This window comes from Oncorhynchus keta, chromosome 11 (genome assembly GCF_023373465.1).
Source record: "Oncorhynchus keta strain PuntledgeMale-10-30-2019 chromosome 11, Oket_V2, whole genome shotgun sequence".
Taxonomy (NCBI): domain Eukaryota; kingdom Metazoa; phylum Chordata; class Actinopteri; order Salmoniformes; family Salmonidae; genus Oncorhynchus; species Oncorhynchus keta.
Window position 1 is genome coordinate 37801106 of NC_068431.1, and position 25006 is coordinate 37826111.

Below are 25006 nucleotides of genomic sequence, written 5' to 3' on the forward strand. Positions count from 1 at the left end.
AAATCAATGTTAGTTTACCTAGCTGGCCATGAATAGATGTTGCATTTTACTTTACGGTTTGGTTATATAGGCTTCTTTTAACCAATTTCTTTCTACCTATAGATAATAATACCATTAGGCTATGTCTTTACATTAAAAACCAAAGTCAGACACATTTCCAGTCATTCCAATAAATGTAATATTCATTGATCTTCAAGAATAGGACTTGGAAATATGGAATTATAGATTAGCCGAACTGTTTTACCTGAGCATAACCCCAAAACTAAGGACTAATTCGCCTACTCTGTTGTTTCTGATTTTGTTGCCATAGAGGACAGATTGGGCTCACTGATTTGAGTTGAAAAATAAAATGCAGCTCTCATGAAATGGCATGCTTTTAGCACTATACCGATAAATGCTATTTGCATGTTAAAAATGTATGCCGTATGCTGAGTTTGATACAGGCCTATAGATATCTCGATAATTTGCAGCTGTTTATGACATCAAAATGTCGCAAATTTGAGCATGTGTTCGTTAGGCATATGGACATTTATCAGAACATTAGATTGAGCAATAAAAAAAACACTTGTGGTCTTCTTAAATTAAACTTGTTTTTGACAGTAAGGTGCACAATACTACTGAGGATTGTTGAAGGGAGGAACTCCCTCAAACTGTTATTCCGTAGGCTTGGATCGACCCTATGCACATTGTTCACTGGCTGCCCACAGTTCGCAAAAACAATGATTGATAGGCAGCTTAAACATCTTCAATTCAACCATTATTGGGTTAAAATACACAAACATATAGATTTGTGATATCCATACAGCCCATAGGCTACAGCACTGCTGTCGTCCTTACCTCCAAGCGTTAATTCAAATTGGATAACCTTTGTATACGGATAGTAGTTGAGCCATTGGAAGAGATAGATTGGACTGTAGCCTACAAAAGCCTATTTCTGCTCTGTTCCCGCGATCCAAATGCATTTGTATCATAGTGGTCTCTGACTTTTGGTCAGACTCGCTCAGGCGGAACAAACTTAAATTAGTGACTTTTTTCAATGCTAATTTGAATGTCATTGAGTAAAAACAGAAAGTCAGTGTCAATGCAAGAGCATATTGTTCAAAGTGGCTAGAATGATACGGAAAATATTAGCTTACAACATTCAATCTAGCTACGTGTAATGAATACTCGGGGAGAAAAATATGTAGATTCACGCGCAGAGCGCGGCAGATGTTTATTTCGCCTTCGCAGAAGGCAGGTATCGTGTTCACAGGCAGGCAATGGTCATACACCGATAGGCAAACAGGCAGGTAAATCAAAATTAGGACTGAAGGCTATAACTGGTTCTCACAAATGAGCTAGGAAAAGGCTTAGTAAACCTGCAAACTTAACCCGTAAATATATGTATGAACATAAGATTTAACAACTGAGACAAACTGAACAAGTTCCACAGACATGTGACTAACAGAAATGGAATTATGTGTCCCTGAACAAGGGGGGTCAAAATCAAAAGTAAGTCAGTATCTGGTGTGGCCACCAGCTGCATTAAGTGCTGCAGTACATCTCCTCCTCATAGACTGCACCATATTTGCCCGTTATTGCTGTGAGATGTTAACCCACTCTTCCACCAAGGCCCCTGCAAGTTCCCAGACATTTCTGGGGGGGAATGGCCCTAATCCTCACCCTCCGATCCAACAGGTCCCAGACGTGCTCAGTGGGATTGAGATCCGGGCTCTTCACTGACCATGGCAGAACACTAACATCCCTGTCTTGCAGGAAATCACACACAGAACGAGCAGTATGGCTGGTGGCATTGTCATGCTGGAGGGACATGTCAGGGAGGTACCACATGAGGGAGGAGGATGTCTTCCCTGTAACGCAGGCAATATCAACGCTGTGCAATGACAACAAGATCAGTCTGATAATGCTGTGACACACCACCCCAGACCGTAACGGACCCTCCACCTCCAAATCGATCTCGCTCCAGAGTACAGGCCTCGCTGTAACACTCGCTCCTTCAACGAGAAACGCGAATCCAACCGTCACCCCTGGTGAGACTAAACCGCGACTTGTCAGTGAAGAGCACTTTTTGCCAGTCCTGTCTGGTCCAGCGACGGTGGGTTTGTGCCCATAGGCGATGTTGCTGCCGGTGATGTCTGGTGAGGACCTGCCTTACAACAGGTCTACAAGCCCTCTGTCCAGCCTCTCTCAGCCTATTGCGGACAGTCTGACAGTCTGATGGAGGGATTGTGCATTCCTGCCGCATTCCTGGTGTAACTCGGGCATCTGTTGTTGCCATCCTGTACCTGTCCCGCAGATGTGAGGTTCGGATGTACCAATCCTGTGCAGGTGTTGTTACACGTGGTCTGCCACTGCGAGAACGATCAGCTGTCCATCCTGTCTCCCTGTAACACTGTCTTAGGCATCTCACAGTACGGACATTGCAATTTATTTCCCTGGCCACATCTGCAGTCCTTATGCCTCCTTGAGCATGCCTAAGGCATGTTCACACAGATGAGCAGGGACCCTGGGCATCTTTCTTTTGGTGTTTTTCAGAGTCAGTAAAAAGGCCTCTTTCGTGTCCTAAGTTTTCATAACTGTGACCTTAATTGCCTACCGTCTGTAAGCTGTTAGTGTCTTAACGACCGTTCCACGATGCATGTTTATTAATTGTTTATGGTTCATTGAACAAGCATGGGAAACAGTGTTTAAACCCTTTACAATGAAGATCTGGGAAGTTATTTACATTTTTACAAATTATCTTTGGAAGACAGCGTCCTGAAAAGGTGACTTTTTTTTTTTTTTGCTGAGTTTATAATCTAAACAAACAATACCTCACCAAGGCACAAACAGAATGAACTGAACTAAATAAGGAGCTGACGAGACCAGGTGAGTAACTAACACAGGTGAAATCAATGAACAAAAATTAAAGACAGGGCTACGTTCAAGAACACAAAGAAACAGGGCTACCTTCAAGAACACAACGAAACAGAACACATGGTTGACTAAGAAAATAAATACAGAACCTTACACTACTTTTGCTTCAGTTTCTCTCCCATTATGAGAGGGAAGAAACGCAAAACTGGCACCTGTCGTCATTCCTTGCATTTGCTAATCATCATGACATTTTTACAATTTTGCTACGCTAATTTCAGTTATAATATTAGTCCCTCCTCTCTTATTAAGATGGAGTCCAGACAGGCTACTTTAGGATACTTTCTGATGGACATTCGTTTTTCCAAACTGCCCCCTGTAATTATTTTAATGCCCTCTGTAATTTCTTTAATTCAACTGAGTCTATGACGGAAGCATGCTGTTTTTTATTATAGGAGTGAAGATATTTCAACATCACGTCTAAACTATAAAAGGCTACACTGATCACTCGTGCTTTGCTGCCAAATGAATAGGTGTCCCCATAAGCATAATATTTAAATTGTGGAAATTATTTTCGCGGTAGACTTTCAACGGTAGACTTTCCTCCTAATGAAAAGCCCCCATCCTGCTGGTGTGGGCTTCTGGGCAGTGCACTTAATATGCGTTTATGGATGAGAAAGTGAACTTGACATTTCCAAAAAAGAATTCAGTGAGGAATCGGGGATTGCCTGCCCTGCGATCTGTTGTCTACAGCCAGTGTATCATTAAATATGCCTAAGCACTATACATTTTTATTGAGCATTTAATTAAGCTGACACATTTGGCTGTGTTGAACTTCAATTCATTAGCAGAAAACATGCGTCTGAAAAAAATATTGTTTTTGTCATACATACCATAGCACAGGTGTTGGTCGCCTGAATTCACTGTAGTAGGCTGGGGCTAATATATAGGCTAGCATACGAATGGAAGATTAATATCCCAGCCTATGAATTAACTTTTCATTTACACATCTCTGTCTTCACTGTTCCCTTCTTGCGTAATTCATGCATCTCCGCGTCCGCTGGCATGTCCACTGGCCTTTCTCTCTCTTCCGTCCTCTCTCTATTTCTCTTAAGGATGGATATACAGTTACATAATCGTTGTAAATGTGATATTTCAGTTTTTTACTTATAATAGATTTGCACAAATGTATAGAATACTATTTTTGCTTTGTCATTATAGGGTATTGTGTGTCGATTCTGGTAATTTACATTGTGATATTGAAATTTGAAGCAGCAGCCGCGGTACAATCAAATGGAAATGGACAGCTCATAGTGCTGAAAGTAGGCACATTCGAGTAGGCATAATTCATTTAAACCGTTTTCATTTTATTTAGACTTTGCTAACAACAAGAGGAGTTTGTGTTGGAGCCTATTTCTTCCTATGTAAGAAATACAAGGTAGGCTTACCTGTTTGACAGACGAAATTAGGCTTTAGGCTGCTATGTACAGTGCCTTCAAAAAGTATTCACACCCCTTGACTTTTTCCACATAAAGCCTACATGGGTTTTTGTTTGTCACTGGCCTACACACAATACCCCATCATGTCAAAGTGTTACTATGTTTTTCAAAATACGTTTTTACAAATTAAAAAAAGATTAAAAGCTGAAATGTCTTGAGTCAATAAGTATTCAACCCTTTTGTTATGACAAACCTAAATCATTTCAGGAGTAAAAATGTGCTTAACAAGTCACATAATAAGTTGCATGGACTCCGTGTGCAATAATAGTGTTTAAACATGAGTTTTGAATGACTACATCATCTCTGTACCCCACACATACAATGATCTATAAGGTGAACTTCAAAACACAGATCTAACCACGAAGACAAGGGATGTTTTCCAAAGGTTCGCAAAGAAGGGCACTATTGGTAGATGGGTAAAAATAAAAAAGCAGACATTGAATATCCCTTTGAGCATAGTGAAGTTATTAATTACACTTTGGATGGTGTATCAATACACCCAGTCACTACAAACATACAGGCGTCTTTCCTAACTCAGTTGCCAGAGAGGAAGGACAGTTCACCATGAGGTCAACTGGGGATGGATCAACAAAATTGTAGTTACTGCACAATACTAGCCTAATTGACAGAGTGAAAAGAAGGAAGCCTGTAAAGAATAAAAAATATTCCAAAACATGCATTCTGTTTTCAAAAAGACAGTAATACGGCAAAAAACAAACATTTAATGCCATTAACTTTTTGTCATGAATATAAAGTGTTATGCTTGGGGTAAATCTAATACAACGCATTACTCAGTACCAGCTTGCATATTGTCAAGCATAATGGTGACTGCATCATGTGTTCCTGTGTATCTCAGTTGGTAGAGCATGGTGTTTACAACGCCAGAATTGTGCATTTGATTCCCATGGGGACCAGTGTGAAAAAAAGAAAAGTATGAAAATGTATGCACTCACTACTGTAAGTATGGATAAGAGTGTCTGCTAAATTACTCAAATGTTATGGGTATACTTGTAATCGTTAGGACTGGGAGATTTTCAGAATAAGAACGAAATGGAGCTATGCACTGGCAAAATATTATCCAGAAAGACTCAAAGCTGTAATCACTGCCAAAGGTGATTTCACTCAGGGGTGTGAATACCTATGTAAATTAGATATGTATTCATTTAATTTTCAATACATTTACAAACATTTATCAAAACATGTTTTCACTTTGTCATTATGAGGTATTGTGTGTAGATAGGAAAACATCTACCTAATCCATTTTGAATTCAGGCCGTAACACAACACAATGTGGAATAATTTGAAAGGTATGAATACCTTCTGAAGGCACTTGTACATAGATTAGTTGGCCAATTCCTCCACCCACCATACTCTCTTTAAATTGCCCACCTCCGTGTCAGTGAAGGGCTGTTAAGTTAAAACCAGAACTCGAATTGAGGGGGTATGAGAGGGAATGCCATATGCCTACCTTTTATTTAAGAAAATGGCAAAAGGCACAGGCCTACCCATTGTTAGCTCAAGATTTTGAAGAAAATAAAAAATATCTGATTATATAAAGTGATCTATGACAGTGCTTTGGTCCGCGATACTTTATGCTAGAAACAAGCTGTAAAATACCCAGAAAAGACATGACTCCGATGCATATGGGGATATCATTGTTTTGTTTCTTTGACATTGAGGCTGAGCTACGACTTTCTATAGCCAGGAGACAAAAAAAAGACTTTGCTTGGGAAGTAATCAAATTCTGTCACTATCAATTGATTAAGCTTTTCCGTACAATAGAATATGTTTAAACTCAGACAGCTTTTAGGGCAACACTTCTGTGTGATCTTCTCTTGTTGGGTTAAGCCATGGAAGAAGAGTAGCCAGCAGTTAAAGCTTTCATTTCTCTGCATTGGTAGGCCTACTGTCTGGGATGGAAGGTAGGCCTACTGTCTGGGATGGGAGGTAGGCCTACTGTCTGGGATGGGAGGTAGGCCTACTGTCTGGGATGGGAGGTAGGCCTACTGTCTGGGATGGGAGGTAGGCCTACTGTCTGGGATGGGAGGTAGGCCTACTGTCTGGGATGGAAGGTAGGCCTACTGTCTGGGATGGAAGGTAGGCCTACTGTCTGGGATGGGAGGTAGGCCTACTGTCTGGGATGGGAGGTAGGCCTACTGTCTGGGATGGGAGGTAGGCCTACTGTCTGGGATGGGAGGTAGGCCTACTGTCTGGGATGGAAGGTAGGCCTACTGTCTGGGATGGAAGGTAGGCCTACTGTCTGGGATGGAAGGTAGGCCTACTGTCTGGGATGGAAGGTAGGCCTACTGTCTGGGATGGAAGGTAGGCCTACTGTCTGGGATGGGAGGTAGGCCAACTGTCTGGGATGGGAGGTAGGCCTACTGTCTGGGATGGGAGGTAGGCCTACTGTCTGGGATGGAAGGTAGGCCTACTGTCTGGGATGGGAGGTAGGCCTACTGTCTGGGATGGGAGGTAGGTCTACTGTCTGGGATGGGAGGTAGGCCTACTGTCTGGGATGGAAGGTAGGCCTACTGTCTGGGATGGAAGGTAGGCCTACTGTCTGGGATGGGAGGTAGGCCTACTGTCTGGGATGGGAGGTAGGCCTACTGTCTGGGATGGAAGGTATCTCTACTGTCCCGGATGTAAGGTAGGCCTACTGTCTGGGATGGAAGGTAGGCCTACTGTCTGGGATGGGAGGTAGGCCTACTGTCTGGGATGGAAGGTAGGCCTACTGTCTGGGATGGAAGGTAGGTCTACTGTCTGGGATTGAAGGTAGGCCTACTGTCTGGGATGGGAGGTAGGCCTACTGTCTGGGATGGAAGGTAGGCCTACTGTTTGGGATGGGAGGTAGGCCTACTGTCTGGGATGGGAGGTAGGCCTACTGTCTGGGATGGAAGGTAGGCCTACTGTCTGGGATGGGAGGTAGGCCTACTGTCTGGGATGGGAGGTAGGCCTACTGTCTGGGATGGAAGGTAGGCCTACTGTCTGGGATGTAAGGTAGGCCTACTGTCTGGGATGGGTGGTAGGCCTACTGTCTGGGATGGGAGGTAGGCCTACTGTCTGGGATGGAAGGTAGGCCTACTGTCTGGGATGGAAGGTAGGCCTACTGTCTGGGATGGGAGGTAGGCCTACTGTCTGGGATGGGAGGTAGGCCTACTGTCTGGGATGGAAGGTAGGCCTACTTTCTGGGATGGGAGGTAGGCCTACTGTCTGGGATGGAAGGTAGGCCTACTGTCTGGGATGGGAGGTAGGCCTACTGTCTGGGATGGGAGGTAGGCCTACTGTCTGGGATGGGAGGTAGGCCTACTGTCTGGGATGGGAGGTAGGCCTACTGTCTGGGATGGGAGGTAGACCTGCTGTCTGGGATGGGAGGTAGGCCTACTGTCTGGGATGGGAGGTAGGCCTACTGTCTGGGATGGAAGGTAGGCCTACTGTCTGGGATGGAAGGTAGGCCTACTGTCTGGGATGGGAGGTAGGCCTACTGTCTGGGATGGGAGGTAGGCCTACTGTCTGGGATGGAAGGTAGGCCTACTGTCTGGGATGGAAGGTAGGCCTACTGTCTGGGATGGGAGGTAGGCCTACTGTCTGGGATGGGTGGTAGGCCTACTGTCTGGGATGGAAGGTAGGTCTACTGTCTGGGATGGAAGGTAGGCCTACTGTCTGGGATGGAAGGTAGGCCTACTGTCTGGGATGGAAGGTAGGCCTACTGTCTGGGATGGAAGGTAGGCCTATTGTCTGGGATGGAAGGTAGGCCTACTGTCTAGGATGGAAGTTAGGCCTACTGTCTGGGATGGAAGGTAGGCCTAACTTTTAAAAGTACCATGCTCAGATTCCTAATGACGTCTCAGATTTAATTATTTCAAAACAGGGACAGTTTAATTGCAAACAAGATACACTTATTTGTCATTGGACAAATATGGTACTATTTATTTTTATTTTATTTCACCTTTATTTGTGGTCCTTCTGTAGCTCAGTTGGTAGAGCATGGCGCTTGTAACGCCAGGGTAGTGGGTTCGATTCCCGGGACCACCCATACGTAGAATGTATGCACACATGACTGTAAGTCGCTTTGGATAAAAGCGTCTGCTAAATGGCATATTATTATTTATATTATTTATTTAACCAGGTAGGCAAGTTGAGAACAAGTTCTCATTTACAATTGCGACCTGGCCAAGATAAAGCAAAGCAGTTCGACAGATACAACGACACAGAGTTACACATGTAGTAAAACAAACATACAGTCAATAATACAGTATAAACAAGTCTATATACAATGTGAGCAAATTAGATGAGAATGGAGGTAAAGGCAAAAAAGGCCATGGTGGCAAAGTAAATACAATATAGCAAGTAAAACACTGGAATGGTAGTTTTGCAATGGAAGAATGTGCAAAGTAGAAATACAAATAATGGGGTGCAAAGGAGCAAAATAAATAAATAAATTAAATATAGTTGGGAAAGAGGTAGTTATTTGGGCTACTATGAACACAGGCCTATCTCCCTTTCCATTCTTAGCCTGTAATTCCGGTAATATGTGTGCTATTAAAACAGATTCTGCTAGTATGTAAAAAACAAGTAGAATTGCCTTAAATATTTCTAAAAGGCATTTTTTTTGTCGGACCTGTAAATACGATGATAGATTCATGCAATGCTTTGACTGTAAAGGAGATCTTTCCACCCCTACTCTTGTCCGTGGTGGTCTGTGAACCTGCACAACCTTCTGGCCCACAGCCCTGTGCGCTATGGAAATTCCTACATTGCCATGTAATGCTGACAGGACGAAGAAGAGTTTCTAAAACTGCACATCTAAGGCTCTGGTCTGTCCGTGAAATGAGGATAAACGGTGTTCTGTGCTATCCACTTTGTTTGAATTATTATTTGGGATATAGGGGAGTGTCACTTGTTTTCTTTCAAGCGTTCAGGGAGGGTTTAAGTAAAATATATTTGGCTGAAGAGAGGGCCATTCATTTTCATTTCAGAGAGGTCCTATTTTCTCCATGTAACCCTTATTACACATGACGTTCAGTCCCTTATAGCTCTTGAACCAATATCCTAGCCCGATTCGTGTCCCAGAAGTAGCAATATAGATAGGTCACTCGATCAATACATTTTTTTATATATTCGAGGAACGAGCCAACTTGCCTTGCTCTTGCTTGATGGATATAAAATAGGCTACAGCGTTGACAATGTTGTGCTCACAGTGGCTGGTGGTAAAAATGCAATGAAGGGGAATTTTCTGTACTCCCCACAATCAAATGTATTAAAAAATGCCCAATGTTAGAATGTTTCCAATCAAATGTATTAAAAAATGCCCAATGTTAGAATGTTTCCAATCAAATGTATGAATTAAGTTAGGAAAACTTTCTATCAGTCTACTTTGTATAAAATTGTGATTGGATGATAGCTCCCACTGGGCACATTTCAATGAAATTACATTGAACCAACGTGGAATAGACGTTGAATTGAGGGTTATCGAATCAGGATCAAATCCTCCAATCTCCTTGAGCTCATTAATGATAGAATAGTCATATTTGAATACTGCTGAAAGGCCAGTCTCTTTGTCTAATGACAGGAGTGGCAAGGAATGGAATGTAATAGCTGAACAGAGATGGCAACCAGGTTAGTTAGCATATAGAACAGAGCTGTGAATTACCCTAGAACAGTAGAACAGGGCCTGTTACCAGGGGCTTTGATTCACTCCTGTAATAAAGAAAGTGTTGTGCATCCCCATTGCCAGACCAGGCCATGATCACAGGGATGCTGTTATACCAGCAGCTAGTCCACTCCCGAGCCCAGATGATGCTGTTATACCAGCAGCTCGTCCACTCCCGGAGCCCAGAAGATGCTGTTATACCAGAGGTTAGTCCACTCCCAGAGCCCAGATGATGTTGTTATACCAGCAGCTAGTCCACTCCCGGAGCCCAGATGATGCTGTTATATCAGCAGCTAGTCCACTCCCGGAGCCCAGATGATGCTGTTATACCAGCAGCTCGTCCACTCCCGGAGCCCAGATGATGCTGTTATACCAGAGGTTAGTCCACTCCCAGAGCCCAGATGATGTTGTTATACCAGCAGCTAGTCCACTCCCGAGCCCAGATGATGCTGTTATACCAGCAGCTAGTCCACTCCCGGAGCCCAGATGATGCTGTTATACCAGCAGCTAGTCCACTCCCGGAGCCCAGAAGATGCTGTTATACCAGAGGTTAGTCCACTCCCGGAGCCCAGATGATGCTGTTATACCAGCAGTAAGTCCACTCCCGGAGCCCAGATGTTGCTGTTATTATACCAGCAGTTAGTCCACTCCCGGAGCCAGATGTATGATCTCATTAGTGCAGAAGGAGAATTGGGGCTATATTTAACCTTGATGAAACAGGAGCTATTATCGTTTTGTGCAGCAAACATGCTAGCACTGCATTATTATGATGTGGCTGTTCCATGCTACAGTGTATATTGATAGTATGAGTTAAAGCCTCCCCTTTGCTGTGGAAAATTACAAATCCAATATTTTCCGTGCATTGAAAACCAGGGCTTGGAAGGGATTCTATTTTTTTTATCACCAGAGCCTGGCTCCCTTGGTATGTAGTGGAGAAAACAGTCTTTGTCTTGAGTCAAAATCCATAGACTTGGAATTGGTTGTCTTTAAAAATAAATGTGTCTCAGTTGCATGTGTGTATTAGTCAATATATCAGGTCTGTGGTATGTCAGGTTTGTAAGCTAAGGAGTGTGTGGTTGTTATTATTTAGGCCATGGGCTGGCTTTGAGAGAGGCTGTGGTACTGTATATGAGGACTAGCAGTGCATGGGAATCTACTCTGACATTTTCTTATATGCCTGTCTCTTAAGCCTCTTCAAAGGGAGAGGGAGGAGAACACATTCAATTAAAAAAGGTACTTCAAGCCTGCAGAAAAACATTATATGATTAGACTATGAAACAATGCCACAACAGAGCCTCAGGTCAATTCCTACCACGTGCAGTAGTTTCAGCCTCATCTGTCACTAGTTATTCCAAGCAGATGGAATGCTTTACCTTCACACAGATATACACCTGCTGTAGTAGAGTCATTATGCTGGTGTTGCCCCTGGCCCCAGAACAAACACACATCCATCTGATGTGTGCACAGACCAAAGGGGAAGGCCATGAACGGATGGATGGAGGGAGGGATGATTCATTGATGGATGGATAAGTGGTTGAATTGAAGCATGATAGATGGGTAGAGAAATGTGTAGTGAATAGTTGGCTGGATGGAGGAAAGATGCTGAGATGCCTTTAAACCAGTGTTGTGTAACATGCAGCATTGAACTTGAAAATAATACTGGAAGATCACAGAAGCGCGAAATGAGTCAGGTGTGTCTCCAGACTGTTCTCTTTTTACCAATCCACTCCAAAGGTCAGTCTTTCTAGTTTTATGCAGCAACAATGCTGTGGTGTTTCAAGGCTTCCAAGAGATTTATTTGAGGGGTTGGCCCCTATTTATTCGATAAGCTCTAGTACTGCATTCCTTTTCAATGGTTATTTCTTTCATTTTCTAATTTTGCATGCTGAAAACAAGAGCAGACCACCCTGTGAAAAAAAAACGAACACTTTCAGCAACATTTTCATTTTCTAATAAAGAAGTCAGTCAGGTGAAGAGGGGTGAGGAGGAGCACAGTCCACGGAGGGCAAAGAGCTTGAGGAATCAGCCAGATGGTGTGGGACAGTGGAGTTGTTATCAGTAGAGTTGTTATTCAGGGTTCACAAATGTCCACTCCACTTAAAACAAACATTTATAGGAGACAGAGTTAAGGTGGGACATAGGAGCTTGTTTAAAACCTTTTGTACATGCACAAGAGAGGTTTGTTCACCTATTTGTTGTGTAAAAATCTAATATCTACACCTTGTTAGACCAAGTACACGGTGCATTGTACATAGTGTTTATAGCCAGAGCTAATTTTCATCAGCCCCACAGATGGCCCTATATAGCAGCTTCTTATAAATCAATGTATACTGCAGCGACCAGCGAGCACAGCCCTATGCTGCAACAACGCCTGCCTGCGTCCTGCATGGTGGTAGGAGGTATTTGTCCATTAAGAGCACTGGCCAGTGCACTGATTTCCCCCATTAGTTCTAGTTGTTTAACCAAGCAGATACATTGTCCAAGGAGAAGTGAAGGGCACAGAGAGGCAGAGAGCACTGCCATGGGAACGCACATCCCACACGGCTGTCATTTATTCAAATAGTCACCATTTATTTTCCTATTTATATAGATTAATGCTTCTTCACAACCTTACAAGTAATAGTTCATCTTCTACACATGAACTCCCTTGAATTCTCTATTACTCCACCATCACATCTTCATCCTACAATATTCTGATTCATCCATTCTCTCTCTCTCTCTCTGCTTGGTAGCTATTATTTTGAGATCTGATCATGTTGGAGGAGGCACTCTTTCCTCTGGTCCCCCCAAAATATATCCCCATGTCCCAGGCAGTGATTGGGGACAATACCCTGTGTAGAGTGCCTTCTTTCGGATGGGATGTTAAACAGGTGTCTTGACTCTGGTCACTAAAGATCCCATGGCACTTATCGTAAGAGTAGGGGTGTTAACCCCAGTGTCCTGGCTAAATTTCCAAGCCACATAGCATCATGGCCACCTAATCATTCCCAGCTTCTTATTGGCTCATTCATCCCCACTCTTCTCCCCTGTAACTATTCCCCAGGTCATTGCTGTAAATGAGAATGTGTTCTCAGTCAATAAATTAATAAATACATGTCAGGCTGTGTGTTATGTTCTATGACTGCATGGAGAGATATGGCCTTATTGGACTGTGTGTGTAGTTGACTGTGTTCTGGCCCTCACCTGGATGTCTGAATGTGGGAAGAGATTACTTCATTTGTCTGCTTGTGGTCTGCCTGGAAGCTTGATTGACTGTGTCCTAATCCTAACCAACCTGTTTGGTTGACTGTGTTCTGAGTTCTGGCCCTCACCTGAACTTACTCAAACAGACTGTTTGTCTTTCTAGGTTGACTATGTTCTGACCCAGAACTGACTGTTCTGTCTGTTTGTCTGTCTGTTTGTCCAGTCTGCTCCCAGTTCTCCAGAGGAGTGTATGCCATCTTCGGCTTCTACGACCAGAAGTCCATGAACACGCTGACCTCGTTCTGTGGGGCTCTGCACACCTCCTTCATCACACCCAGCTTCCCCGCCGATGCCGACGTGCAGTTTGTCATCCAGATGAGGCCTCCTCTACGGGGAGCTGTCCTCAGCCTGCTGGCCCACTACAAGTGGGAGAAGTTTGTCTACCTCTATGACACCGAGAGAGGTAAGAAACAGCCTGGCTAACAGTCTGACAGACTTCATTGCATTGGAACACACATGAGATACTGTACTATACTGTACAAAGAGGCTCTCTGTTAAAGCCATAGCTCCTCTCTCCTCCTCCCATGTCACCTCACATTAAGCCATGAAGTATATCATTATTTCCCCTCAGTGTGGAAATCCTCTGATCCCAGTCCTCATTTTAAGAGTGATCTAAAAGCTTTAAATCTGGGCCTGTAATGATGTCTAAAGTGCTTTAGTGTCTGGAGGCTTTTCCTTGGCTTCCACATTAAACAGGCCCCTGGCTGCTTCAGTAAATGAGTCCAAGGCAGGTGACGTTCCTGTCTGTGTGACTGTTGCTGTGCTGTAGGATCTCCCTCAGAGTCAATACGCTACCAGCCTCTAATCCTCTGAATATAATTTAGACTGTAATTGGATTATATAAAGGAGCCACAACACAATGTGACTTTTACACGTCCTTCATGCCCCTCCCCCCCTTCCCTCTCCACTGTACCCCAGCAGCAGCCACAGGCTGATGGAGGGAGCTAGCAGAGGTCTCCATCCTGCTCTGTGAAGCTCGACATCTGGAGAGTTCAGCCTTAAAACAGAACACTGATGACACTCCAATCTGTCAGGGTGGGATATTCCTGGTCCTGGATCAGGCTACTGTACTGTAAAGCTGGCTGTAGAGAGAGACATACTGTACTGGACCAGGCTACTGTACTGTAAAGCTGGCTGTAGAGAGAGACATACTGTACTGGACCAGGCTACTGTACTGTAAAGCTGGCTGTAGAGAGAGACATACTGTACTGGACCAGGCTACTGTACTGTAAAGCTGGCTGTAGAGAGAGACATACTGTACTGGACCAGGCTACTGTACTGTAAAGCTGGCTGTAGAGAGAGACATACTGTACTGGACCAGGCTACTGTACTGTAAAGCTGGCTGTAGAGAGACACATACTGTACAGGAACAGGTATTCTGTTTACAGTACCATGTTGTTGCTGTAATTAGATACTGCTGGTAGGAGAAAAGGCTGAGGCTAACAATTACACAGCATTTCTCTCCTGTGTATAATTTAGGGGAAAGGGGGGGATACCTAGTTGGTTGTACAACTGAATGCCTTCAACTGAAATGTGTCTTCCGCATTTAACCCAACCCGTCTAAAACAGAGAGGGTCGGGGAACTGTCTTAATCGACATCCACGTCTTTAGTGCCCAGGGAACAGTGGGTTAAATGCCTTGTTCAGAGGCAGAACAACATATTTTTATCTTGTCAGCTCTGGGATTCAATCCAGCAACCTTTAGGTTACTGGCCCAATGCTCTAACCACTATTTACCATTCACTATAGTGTAAAACTAAAGTGTAAAACATTTTCCATTTCTTCCTCTGGCTATAGGAGATTTTAGTTGTAGTCTTTATCCTCTGTGGCACATGGGAGGTTCCTAACACCAATACCATTGAGCTTTATCAAAACATAAGGTATTTTCTCAAAGAATAGACCATATTCTATACCACTTTAGATTTATAGCGATGGGGAGGGCTATTAATTGTATTGGGATCGTTTACTAGTTTATATAGAGTGCATTCAAAGTGCTTTTAAGCCTACATTGAGCCAGCTTTTACAGTGCATTCAAGAGGTTTCCTTGCTGGCTTGCATTAACTCCAGTATGGTGGGTACTTTATCCATGTTGACAGGATTGTCAATGGTTCTCATCAAACCATTTTGTTCAACGTTCAACTAGAAAAAAAGATTGCTCACTTCTAACATATTTTCTCAAATAATTGAATAGGTTTATCTCAAAGCGGTAGTTTAAAAAAATCTCCCCTCTTCACCACCACAGCGCACAACCCTAATTGAGATGGTGGTAGCTAACAGCCTTTCTTCATGGTGTTCCAGATGTTCTATCCCTTCCTAAACCATATTAAGAAAGGGCCAATTGCATTTGAAATTGGGGTTTGCCTGTCAGAAACATAAACATGGGTAGTGTTTCTTAGTGTCTGTGTATCTGCGGCAGGCCGTACCAGCTGATAATTGGTTGGCTGCTATGGTGGAGGAAAGGTGATTACGGGGTTTATTGCCTCTCTCGGGCACAATCAACCTTCCTCCATGTACCTCCTGATTCGCCCCTTACATCTTTACTTGACTTATGGAGGCCCTTCCACCTGCTGTGTCTGGGCTAGATCGCTACCATCTGTAACACACTCCCCATTTCCACAGCATGACAAAAAAGCAGTAAAGAAAAAACTCCAACCCGCCAAACGGATGACAGGAGTGGAGAGCCCCATCAAGTCGCTGCAGTGTTTGTGTCATAGGAAATGGATTTTCGGTCCAATGGGCCTTTGGCTGACAGCAACATTGGCACTTGAACCACTGTCGTTTGGATTCTTACCCCACATGCTGTGCTGTGTATGCCTTACACACAGCTTGTGTTTGCTCTGAGGCAAGAAAGGCTAGAGAGCCCTCCTGCTCCTCCTGTTCTTACCAACCCTTCGCTGTTCTGTTCCCCACATGGATCAGAACATAGTGTTTAGGCTCTACAGTGATCACCACTCATCTAAATTCCACCTTTTAAAAATGACATTTTAAATGTCACTTTACTATTGGGTAACATTGATATGGACTTCCTGTTACAAAAACAAGAGGAAGCTTTTTGAAGTTGGGGAGGCTCTCAAATTCCAGTGGGATGATTTCTCCATCACTGATGACAAAGCCATCAAACACACCCGAACAGAGACACCCAAACAAAAGGAACCAAGAAATCAAAGGAAGAAACATATACATAACTCTAGTGAGTCTAGTCCCTTCCCCTCTCAAGCTTGAAATAACAACAAAAGGCATGAACATGGTAATAGTGAAGGATGCAAATCCACTCTCCTGGATCCCAGTGAGGTGAACCCCATCATGGCTGTAAGCTCTGCTTAGGCTCTGAGACACTGGGTTGTAATAGGATGATTTGTTACTATGGCAAGGTACAATAAAATAGCAATCTCCCGCCTACATTTTCACTGGGATTGTGAGACTGAGTGTGGAGCAAAATAAACACCCAGAGGTTCTGACCTCGCCTTCCATGTCCATGGAGCATTCCATTTCAAATGTGATTTGGCCTCTTGGTGAGTGTCTCTCACACCGGCAGTCATATTCTCCTCTTTTAACCTCATTGATTCCACCTCACCATCATGCTGGAAATGTCTAGAAAATTCTGTATCCATTGTTGTGTTGAATCTAAATCCCATTGATTTTGCTATTGAGACCTTGAAGAGTGTTTTGAGTCCTTCACCACTAGTTCTTGTTTACAGAAATGGGGTTTAGTTTGTATACCCTCCACCTCAAGTCCTTGAAGAAAAATGATCAATAAAGTAGTGTGTTTGAATGGAATTGATTTGTGCCTTTGACTCAAGAGCTAGAACCCGTTAGTGTTTGTGTTTTGAATAATATATTGTTGAATATGCCCTAAAGCGGATACATTTTTTATATGAGAAATCAAAAACCCTTTTCATATAATGTCCACAAACAGACACACACTGCTGTGAGAGGGTCTACTCTTTATTTGTCATTTTATGTGACTAACATACTGTGTAAATATCGTAATATTTACTGACTGACCTATTTCTTGTAGGATATAGGTCTTTGTAGTAAACTTTTTGTTGCCTTGCTTTGGAATAATCTTATGAAATCATCTTAACCAAAGACTACAATAGTACAGGCAAAATTACATCTTTTCTCTGGTCCCCATGTTAACCCTGACAGTAGGGGAAGGTAGGGTTTGAGGTGGAAATTGCATGTATGGGAGTAAAATCACAGTGCTCCCCTGCTGGAAGTCTCACTGGCTTTCTCTCTGCAGGGAAAAGTCTGATTAATTGCACAGTGCTAAATGGCTGCGTTCAGCAGTCAGGCACAGGCTCATTAACACAGTGTGAGAGAGCTAGAGAGACAGACAGAGAGAAACAGAAAGAGAAAGAGAGAGCGGCACAAACCAGCCGCTCCTGTCCTCTCCATCTCATTGATCTCTCTACTCCATCTTCACTTCCAGCCCGGGCCGGGCCTCGCTGTACAAATCAATGAGCACAGGCAGCCTGCTGTGGCTAAACACTGTTTATCTCTTCTTCCCCATCACTGGCTCTGCCTTCCGTCTGTCTGTGTGGTCCCTCTCTCCCACTCTTGTTAGCTCTTCCTTGAAACTTCAAGATTTCAACTGGCTCTCAACTTCTCCAAGACAAGTCCTTAATTCTCTATAGGACCTGTGTGTCTCTCTCAGGGGGGTCCAACCTGACACGAAACATGGAGAACATTGGGTCGGTCCAATTTGGAGCTCTGTGTCCTTGGACGATTCTGTGACGGTAAACAAATCCCTTTTGAATGCCCAACTATATCTACTCTAGAGATAGATGATACAGGTCTAGCTTTAGATCAACTGAAGCTTTATGGAGGTACTGTACAGTGTGTTTTAAAAATTGCACGCTCAGTCAGAGTTCTCAGTCAAGAGTATGAGATAAAGGTAAAAACGAGGTGGTGTATTGTACTGTATGGGTGGGTGGGCTTTTCATTTGTAAAAGGTGAGCCTGGTCTTGTTGTTTGTGTTTTTGTAAGGCTCTCTCTGTGTGCATGGACTGTGGGATGACCTCATTGGTGAAAAGCGCTGACTCATAGAGCATTGTGCATTCACAGCAGATGGTGACTCTACAGCTGGGGCATCTGTTCTCCCTGAGTGCCCCTGCTCTCCCCCTGAACAAAACCAAGCCTGCCCACTCCGCCAGAGGCCCCAAATGGTCACCATGTGTCCAGGCACATTCAAGCATGTAGTGGAATGGAAGGAAAATATTGTGATTGTGCTGTGCTGCTGACCACATGGAATAGTATGATAGTAGGCTACGATATTGTGCCACAACATACTGTTGCATAGGGTTTGGAACCGAAATATATAAAGTGTTGTTCCCATCTTTCATGAGCTGAAATAAAAGATCCCAGAAATGTTCCATACACACAAAAAGCTTAATTCTCTCAAATGTCATGCACAAATTTGTTTACATCCGTTAGTGAGCATTTCTCCTTTGCCAAGATAATCCATCCACCTGACAGGTGTGTCAGATCAAGAAGTTGATCAAACAGCATGATCATTACCCGGGTGCACCTTGTGCTGGGGACAATAAAAGGCCACTCTTATAAGGGCACAGAACAAGACCAGATGCAGACACGGGAGGACAAAACAAGACGAACTGGCACAGACAGACAAAACACAGGTATAAATACCCGGGGATAATGGGGAAGATGTGTGACACCTGGAGTGGGTGGAGACAAGCACAAGGACAGGTGAAACAGATCAGGGTGTGACAACTCTAAAATGTGCAGATGTCTTGTGTTTTGAGGGAGCGTGCAATTGGCATGCTGACTGCAGGAATGTCCATCAGAGCTGTTGCTAGAGAATTAAATGTTATTTTCTCTACCATAAGAGAATTTGGCAGTACGTCCAACCGGCCGCACAACCACATACTATGTATGTAATAGTAATCCACCACATACTATGTATGTAATAGTAATCCACCACATACTATGTATGTAATAGTAATCCACCACATACTATGTATGTAATAGTAATCCACCACATACTATGTATGTAATAGTAATCCACCACATACTATGTATGTAATAGTAATCCACGCCGGCCCAGGACCTCCACATCCGGCCGATGACACTGTGGGTTTGCACAACCGAAGAATTTCTGCACAAACTGTCAGAAACCGTCTCAGGGAAGCATATCTGTGTGCTCGTTTTCCTCACCAGGGTCTTGACCTGACTGCAGTTTGGTGTCGTAATCGATCGTTGGAAAATGCTCACCTTTGATGGCCACAGGCACGCTGGAGAAGTGTGCTCTTCACGAATGGTGCAGCAATCTAAGGCACTGCATCTCAGTGTTAGAGGTGTCACTACAGACCCTGGTTCGATTCCAGGCTGTATCACAACCGGCCGTGATTGGAAGTCCCATAGGGCAGCTCACAATTGGCCCAGCATTGTCCGGGTTAGGGTTTGGCCGGGATAGGCTGTCATTGAAAATAAGATTTTGTTCTTAACTGACTTGCCTAGTTAAATAAAGGTCAAATAAAACATTCCCGGATGAATCCCGGTTTCAACTGTACCCGGGCAGTGGGGTTATTGTATAGGCAGGCATAAGCTATGGGTGGCAATGTGCTGGACATCATGTTAAGGCATGCATTATTTGAATTAGGCCCACTTAATTATACCTGCAGAGGAGCAGCTTCTATACAGGAACTTTGAATGTGTTCTGTGGTTCTGTAGCTCAGTTGGTAGAGCATGGCGCTTGTAACGCCAGGGTAGTGGGTTCGATTCCCGGGACCACCCATACGTAGAATGTATGCACACATGACTGTAAGTCGCTTTGGATAAAAGCGTCTGCTAAATGCCATATATTTTTATATATATTTATTGAATGTCTTTGAACTTGCCACAGTTGGCTTTACGCTGGACCAGAGCTAGCCAACAAGCTTGTGTGTGCAGAGCAACAACAGACTTAAAAACACTTCTTATCTTTTTGTAGTTAATAAATCCATTATTCTCTAATTAGCAAAAATCTCTCTCCCTATCTTCTGAATCATGCTAGTAAAGGCCTGGTGTGTAATGTCAGTACAGTAGGCTATGCTTCGGAGGGCAGGTAGCCTAAACACCTACAAACACTGGCAAAGATTTTCAGCTGGCAGACAGATACTGGAAGAAGTTTCTACATGACAAAGTGAGGGCATTTCATAGGTGCTTCATTGCCGTTTTACTGTGGGACTGAAAACATGTCAGAAACATTTTTTTTTTTTACTAAACCTCTCTGGGATATGTGGGACGGTAGCGTTCCACCTCGCCAACAGCCAGTGAAATTGCATGGCAATTCAAAACAACAGAAATCCCATAATTAAAATTCCTCAACGTAAACTGGTTCTCATGCTTTTAAAATAACAATTATGTTCCAGAACAGTAGAGATCACTTTAGTTCTTGGTTCTATTGCTGTTCCTCAAAAATGCTATTCTTTTCCAGTTATGGTTTAGGGCCTCGTTTCCCAATTGCGATGTACAGTGCACTCTGAAATTTCAGACCCCTTGAATTTTTCCACAATTTGTTATGACACAGCCTTATTCTAAAATTAATACAATTGTTGTTTCCCCTCATCAATCTACACACAATACCCCATAATGACAAAGCAAAACAGGTTTTTATAAATTTGTGCAAATTTATTACAAATAAAAAAAAAAAATATCATATTTACATAAGTATTCAGACCCTTTCTGTCCTGTGTTGAAGCACCGTTGGCAGCGATTACAACCTCAAGTCTTCTTGGGTATGACGCTACAAGCTTGGCACATATGTACAGTATTTGGGGAGTTTCTCCCATTCTTCTCTGCAGATCCAGGTTGGATGGGAAGCATCGCTGCACAGCTATTTTCAGGTCTCTCATTATGGGGTATTGTGTGTTGATTGATGAGGAAAGAAATGTATTGTATACATTTCAGAATAAGGATTTAACGTAACAAAATGTGAAAGAAGTCAAGGCGTCTCAATACTTTCCGAATGCGCTCTCACTTTATGATGATTCTTACCAGATGCATCATTATATACAAGGCAACTTTTTAAGAGTGTTTTCCAAACAAGCACGTATAGAGAGACCGTGTCATTAGACCATGTGTTGATACTAATGGGGTCTAAAGAAAAGCAGCGCTGCTCTCAGATCAGCTTTCTCTATCCAAATCTTACCTTATAATATTATTATTCAACAATACTGACAATGGATCTGCTCCTAGAGAGATATTACCACCTGGCTGTATATAGGCTATTGAGGCGGCATTTTAAGTTTACTCTATAATAATGCACTGAATCACAGATTGGGCTCATCATTGTTGTCACATGTTGTCACACATCATGAAACACATTGAGCCAGAAATTACAAATAGTAGCCTGATTTCAATATGATTAATGATAAACAGTTGAAGTCGGACGTTTACATACACCTTAGGCAAATACATTTAAACTCAGTTTTTCACAATTCCTGACATTTAATCCTGCTAAAAAATCCCCTGTCTTAGGTCAGTTAGGATCACCAATTTATTTTAAGAATGTGAAATGTCAGAATAAGAGTAGAGAGAATGATTTATCTCAGCTTTTATTTTTTTCATCATATTCCCAGTGGGTCAGAAGTTTACATACACTCAATTAGTATTTGGTAGCATTGCCTATAAATTGTTTAACTTGGGCCAAACGTTTCGCTTAGCCTTCCACAAGCTTCCCACAATAAGTTGGGTGAATTTTGGCCCATTCCTCCTGACAGAGCTGGTGTAACTGAGTCAGGTTTGTAGGCTTTTTCACTTCTGCCCACACATTTTCTATAGGATTGAGGTCAGGGCTTGTGATGGCCACTCCAATACCTTGACTTTGTTGACCTTAAGCCATTTCATTGACAATTTGGAAGACCCGTTTGTGACCAAGCTTTAACTTCCTGACTGATGTCTTGAGATGTTGCTTCAATATATCCACATAATTTTCATTCCTCAAGATGCCATCTATTTTGTGAAGTGCACCAGTCCCTCCTGCAGCAAAGCACCCCCACAACATGATGCTGCCACCCCGTGCTTCATGGTTGGGATGGTGTTCTTCGGCTTGCAAGCCTCCCCTTTTTCCTCCAAACATAACAATGGTCATTATGGCCAAACAGTTCAATTTTTTTAAGTATTCAGACCCTTTCTGTCCTGTGTTGAAGCACCGTTGGCAGCGATTACAACCTCGAGTCTTCTTGGGTATGACGCTACAAGCTTGGCACATATGTACAGTATTTGGGGAGTTTCTCCCATTCTTCTCTGCAGATCCAGGTTGGATGGGAAGCATCGCTGCACAGCTATTTTCAGGTCTCTCATTATGGGGTATTGTGTGTTGATTGATGAGGAAAGAAATGTATTGTATACATTTCAGAATAAGGATTTAACGTAACAAAATGTGAAAGAAGTCAAGGCGTCTCAATACTTTCCGAATGCGCTCTCACTTTATGATGATTCTTACCAGATGCATCATTATATACAAGGCAACTTTTTAAGAGTGTTTTCCAAACAAGCACGTATAGAGAGACCGTGTCATTAGACCATGTGTTGATACTAATGATACTAAAGAAAAGCAGCGCTGCTCTCAGATCAGCTTTCTCTATCCAAATCTTACCTTATAATATTATTATTCAACAATACTGACAATGGATCTGCTCCTAGAGAGATATTACCACCTGGCTGTATATAGGCTATTGAGGCGGCATTTTAAGTTTACTCTATAATAATGCACTGAATCACAGATTGGGCTCATCATTGTTGTCACATGTTGTCACACATCATGAAACACATTGAGCCAGAAATTACAAATAGTAGCCTGATTTCAATATGATTAATGATAAACAGTTGAAGTCGGACGTTTACATACACCTTAGGCAAATACATTTAAACTCAGTTTTTCACAATTCCTGACATTTAATCCTGCTAAAAAATCCCCTGTCTTAGGTCAGTTAGGATCACCAATTTATTTTAAGAATGTGAAATGTCAGAATAAGAGTAGAGAGAATGATTTATCTCAGCTTTTATTTTTTCATCATATTCCCAGTGGGTCAGAAGTTTACATACACTCAATTAGTATTTGGTAGCATTGCCTATAAATTTGGGCCAAACGTTTCACTTAGCCTTCCACAAGCTTCCCACAATAAGTTGGGTGAATTTTGGCCCATTCCTCCTGACAGAGCTGGTGTAACTGAGTCAGGTTTGTAGGCTTTTTCACTTCTGCCCACACATTTTCTATAGGATTGAGGTCAGGGCTTGTGATGGCCACTCCAATACCTTGACTTTGTTGACCTTAAGCCATTTCATTGACAATTTGGAAGACCCGTTTGTGACCAAGCTTTAACTTCCTGACTGATGTCTTGAGATGTTGCTTCAATATATCCACATAATTTTCATTCCTCAAGATGCCATCTATTTTGTGAAGTGCACCAGTCCCTCCTGCAGCAAAGCACCCCCACAACATGATGCTGCCACCCCCGTGCTTCATGGTTGGGATGGTGTTCTTCGGCTTGCAAGCCTCCCCCTTTTTCCTCCAAACATAACAATGGTCATTATGGCCAAACAGTTCAATTTTTGTTTCATCAGACCAGAGGACATCTCTCCAAAAAGTACGATCTTTGTCCCCATATGCAGTTGCAAACCGTAGTCTGGCTTTTTTATGGCGGTTTTGGAGCAGTGGTTTCTTCCTTGCTGAGCGGCCTTTCAGGTTGTGTCGATATAGGACTCGTTTTACTGTGGATATAGATACTTTTGTACCTGTTTCCTTCAGCATCTTCACAAGGTCCTTTGCTGTTGTTCTGGGATTGACTTGCACTTTTCGCACCAAAGTACGTCTCCTTCCTGAGCGGTATGACGGCTGTGTGGTCCCATGGTGTTTATACTTGCGTACTATTGTGATACAGTGAATTATACGTGAAATAATCTGTCTGTAAACAATTGTTGGAAAAATTACTTGTGTCATGCACAAAGTAGATGTCCTAACTGACTTGCCAAAACTATAGTTTGTTAACAAGAAATTTGTGGAGTGTTTTAATGACTCCAACCTAAGTGTATGTAAACTTCTGACTTCAACTTTAAGCCAATGTAGCCTATGTAACTTCTAATGTGGTCATCTCAGGTTTCATTCGAAGCACCATTTTATCCTTGAACTTGTTTGTAACAATTGCAAATACGTTGGCAATTTTGTATTTGTAGTCAAATTTTTTATGAAGTTATCAGCAGACACAGTTAGACAGATAGCCTAAACATTTAGCAGAGATCTTCTGTGAAAAAGGGCAACAAAGTATCTAACGTTGCACTTTGGCTGCTGTATGAGTGGTCTGGATCACTCATAGAGGATCAAAGGTTTTTAAGAGCTATCTTACTAATGAAGTCTTTGGGAAACACCTTGGCTACTAAAGATGCATGGTAAGAAGGTTCTAATGATGATCTTAACACTACGAGGGCTCTGGGAAACGCGGCCCTGTCCACTGATCCGCTTCCCTGAACCTGTTCCAACCCCTGCGGTTGCATTTTCAGAATTGAAATGCCTTAATTATGTATATAGAACGTGTTATGGCTTCATTTTTAATCTTGCTAATGAAATTTTTCAAAGGAAATACAGTATCAGGAGCATGCAGGTTAGATGAGGGAGAAGGGGAGCTTTTTTAACTAAGGAATGAGTCCTGGTATTTATAAGAATGACACATTGATTTCTGTACTTTTAGGCTGAGTAATTTGCACTCTTGATGCATTTTGGAGTTACTCACTAACTGTAAGTTGCTCTGGATAAGAGCGTC

General features: G+C 42.8%; 1 protein-coding gene across 1 annotated transcript in view; it reads left to right on the forward strand.

The window, feature by feature from the left end:
• The window catches only part of LOC118390772 (glutamate receptor 3-like), a 126683-nt gene that overhangs the window by 26329 nt on the left and 75348 nt on the right, over positions 1-25006 (forward strand). The window contains exon 3 of the mRNA XM_052457088.1: positions 13409-13648. Coding sequence (XP_052313048.1) covers positions 13409-13648 — 240 coding nt within the window. The remainder of the gene's footprint in view (positions 1-13408; positions 13649-25006) is intronic.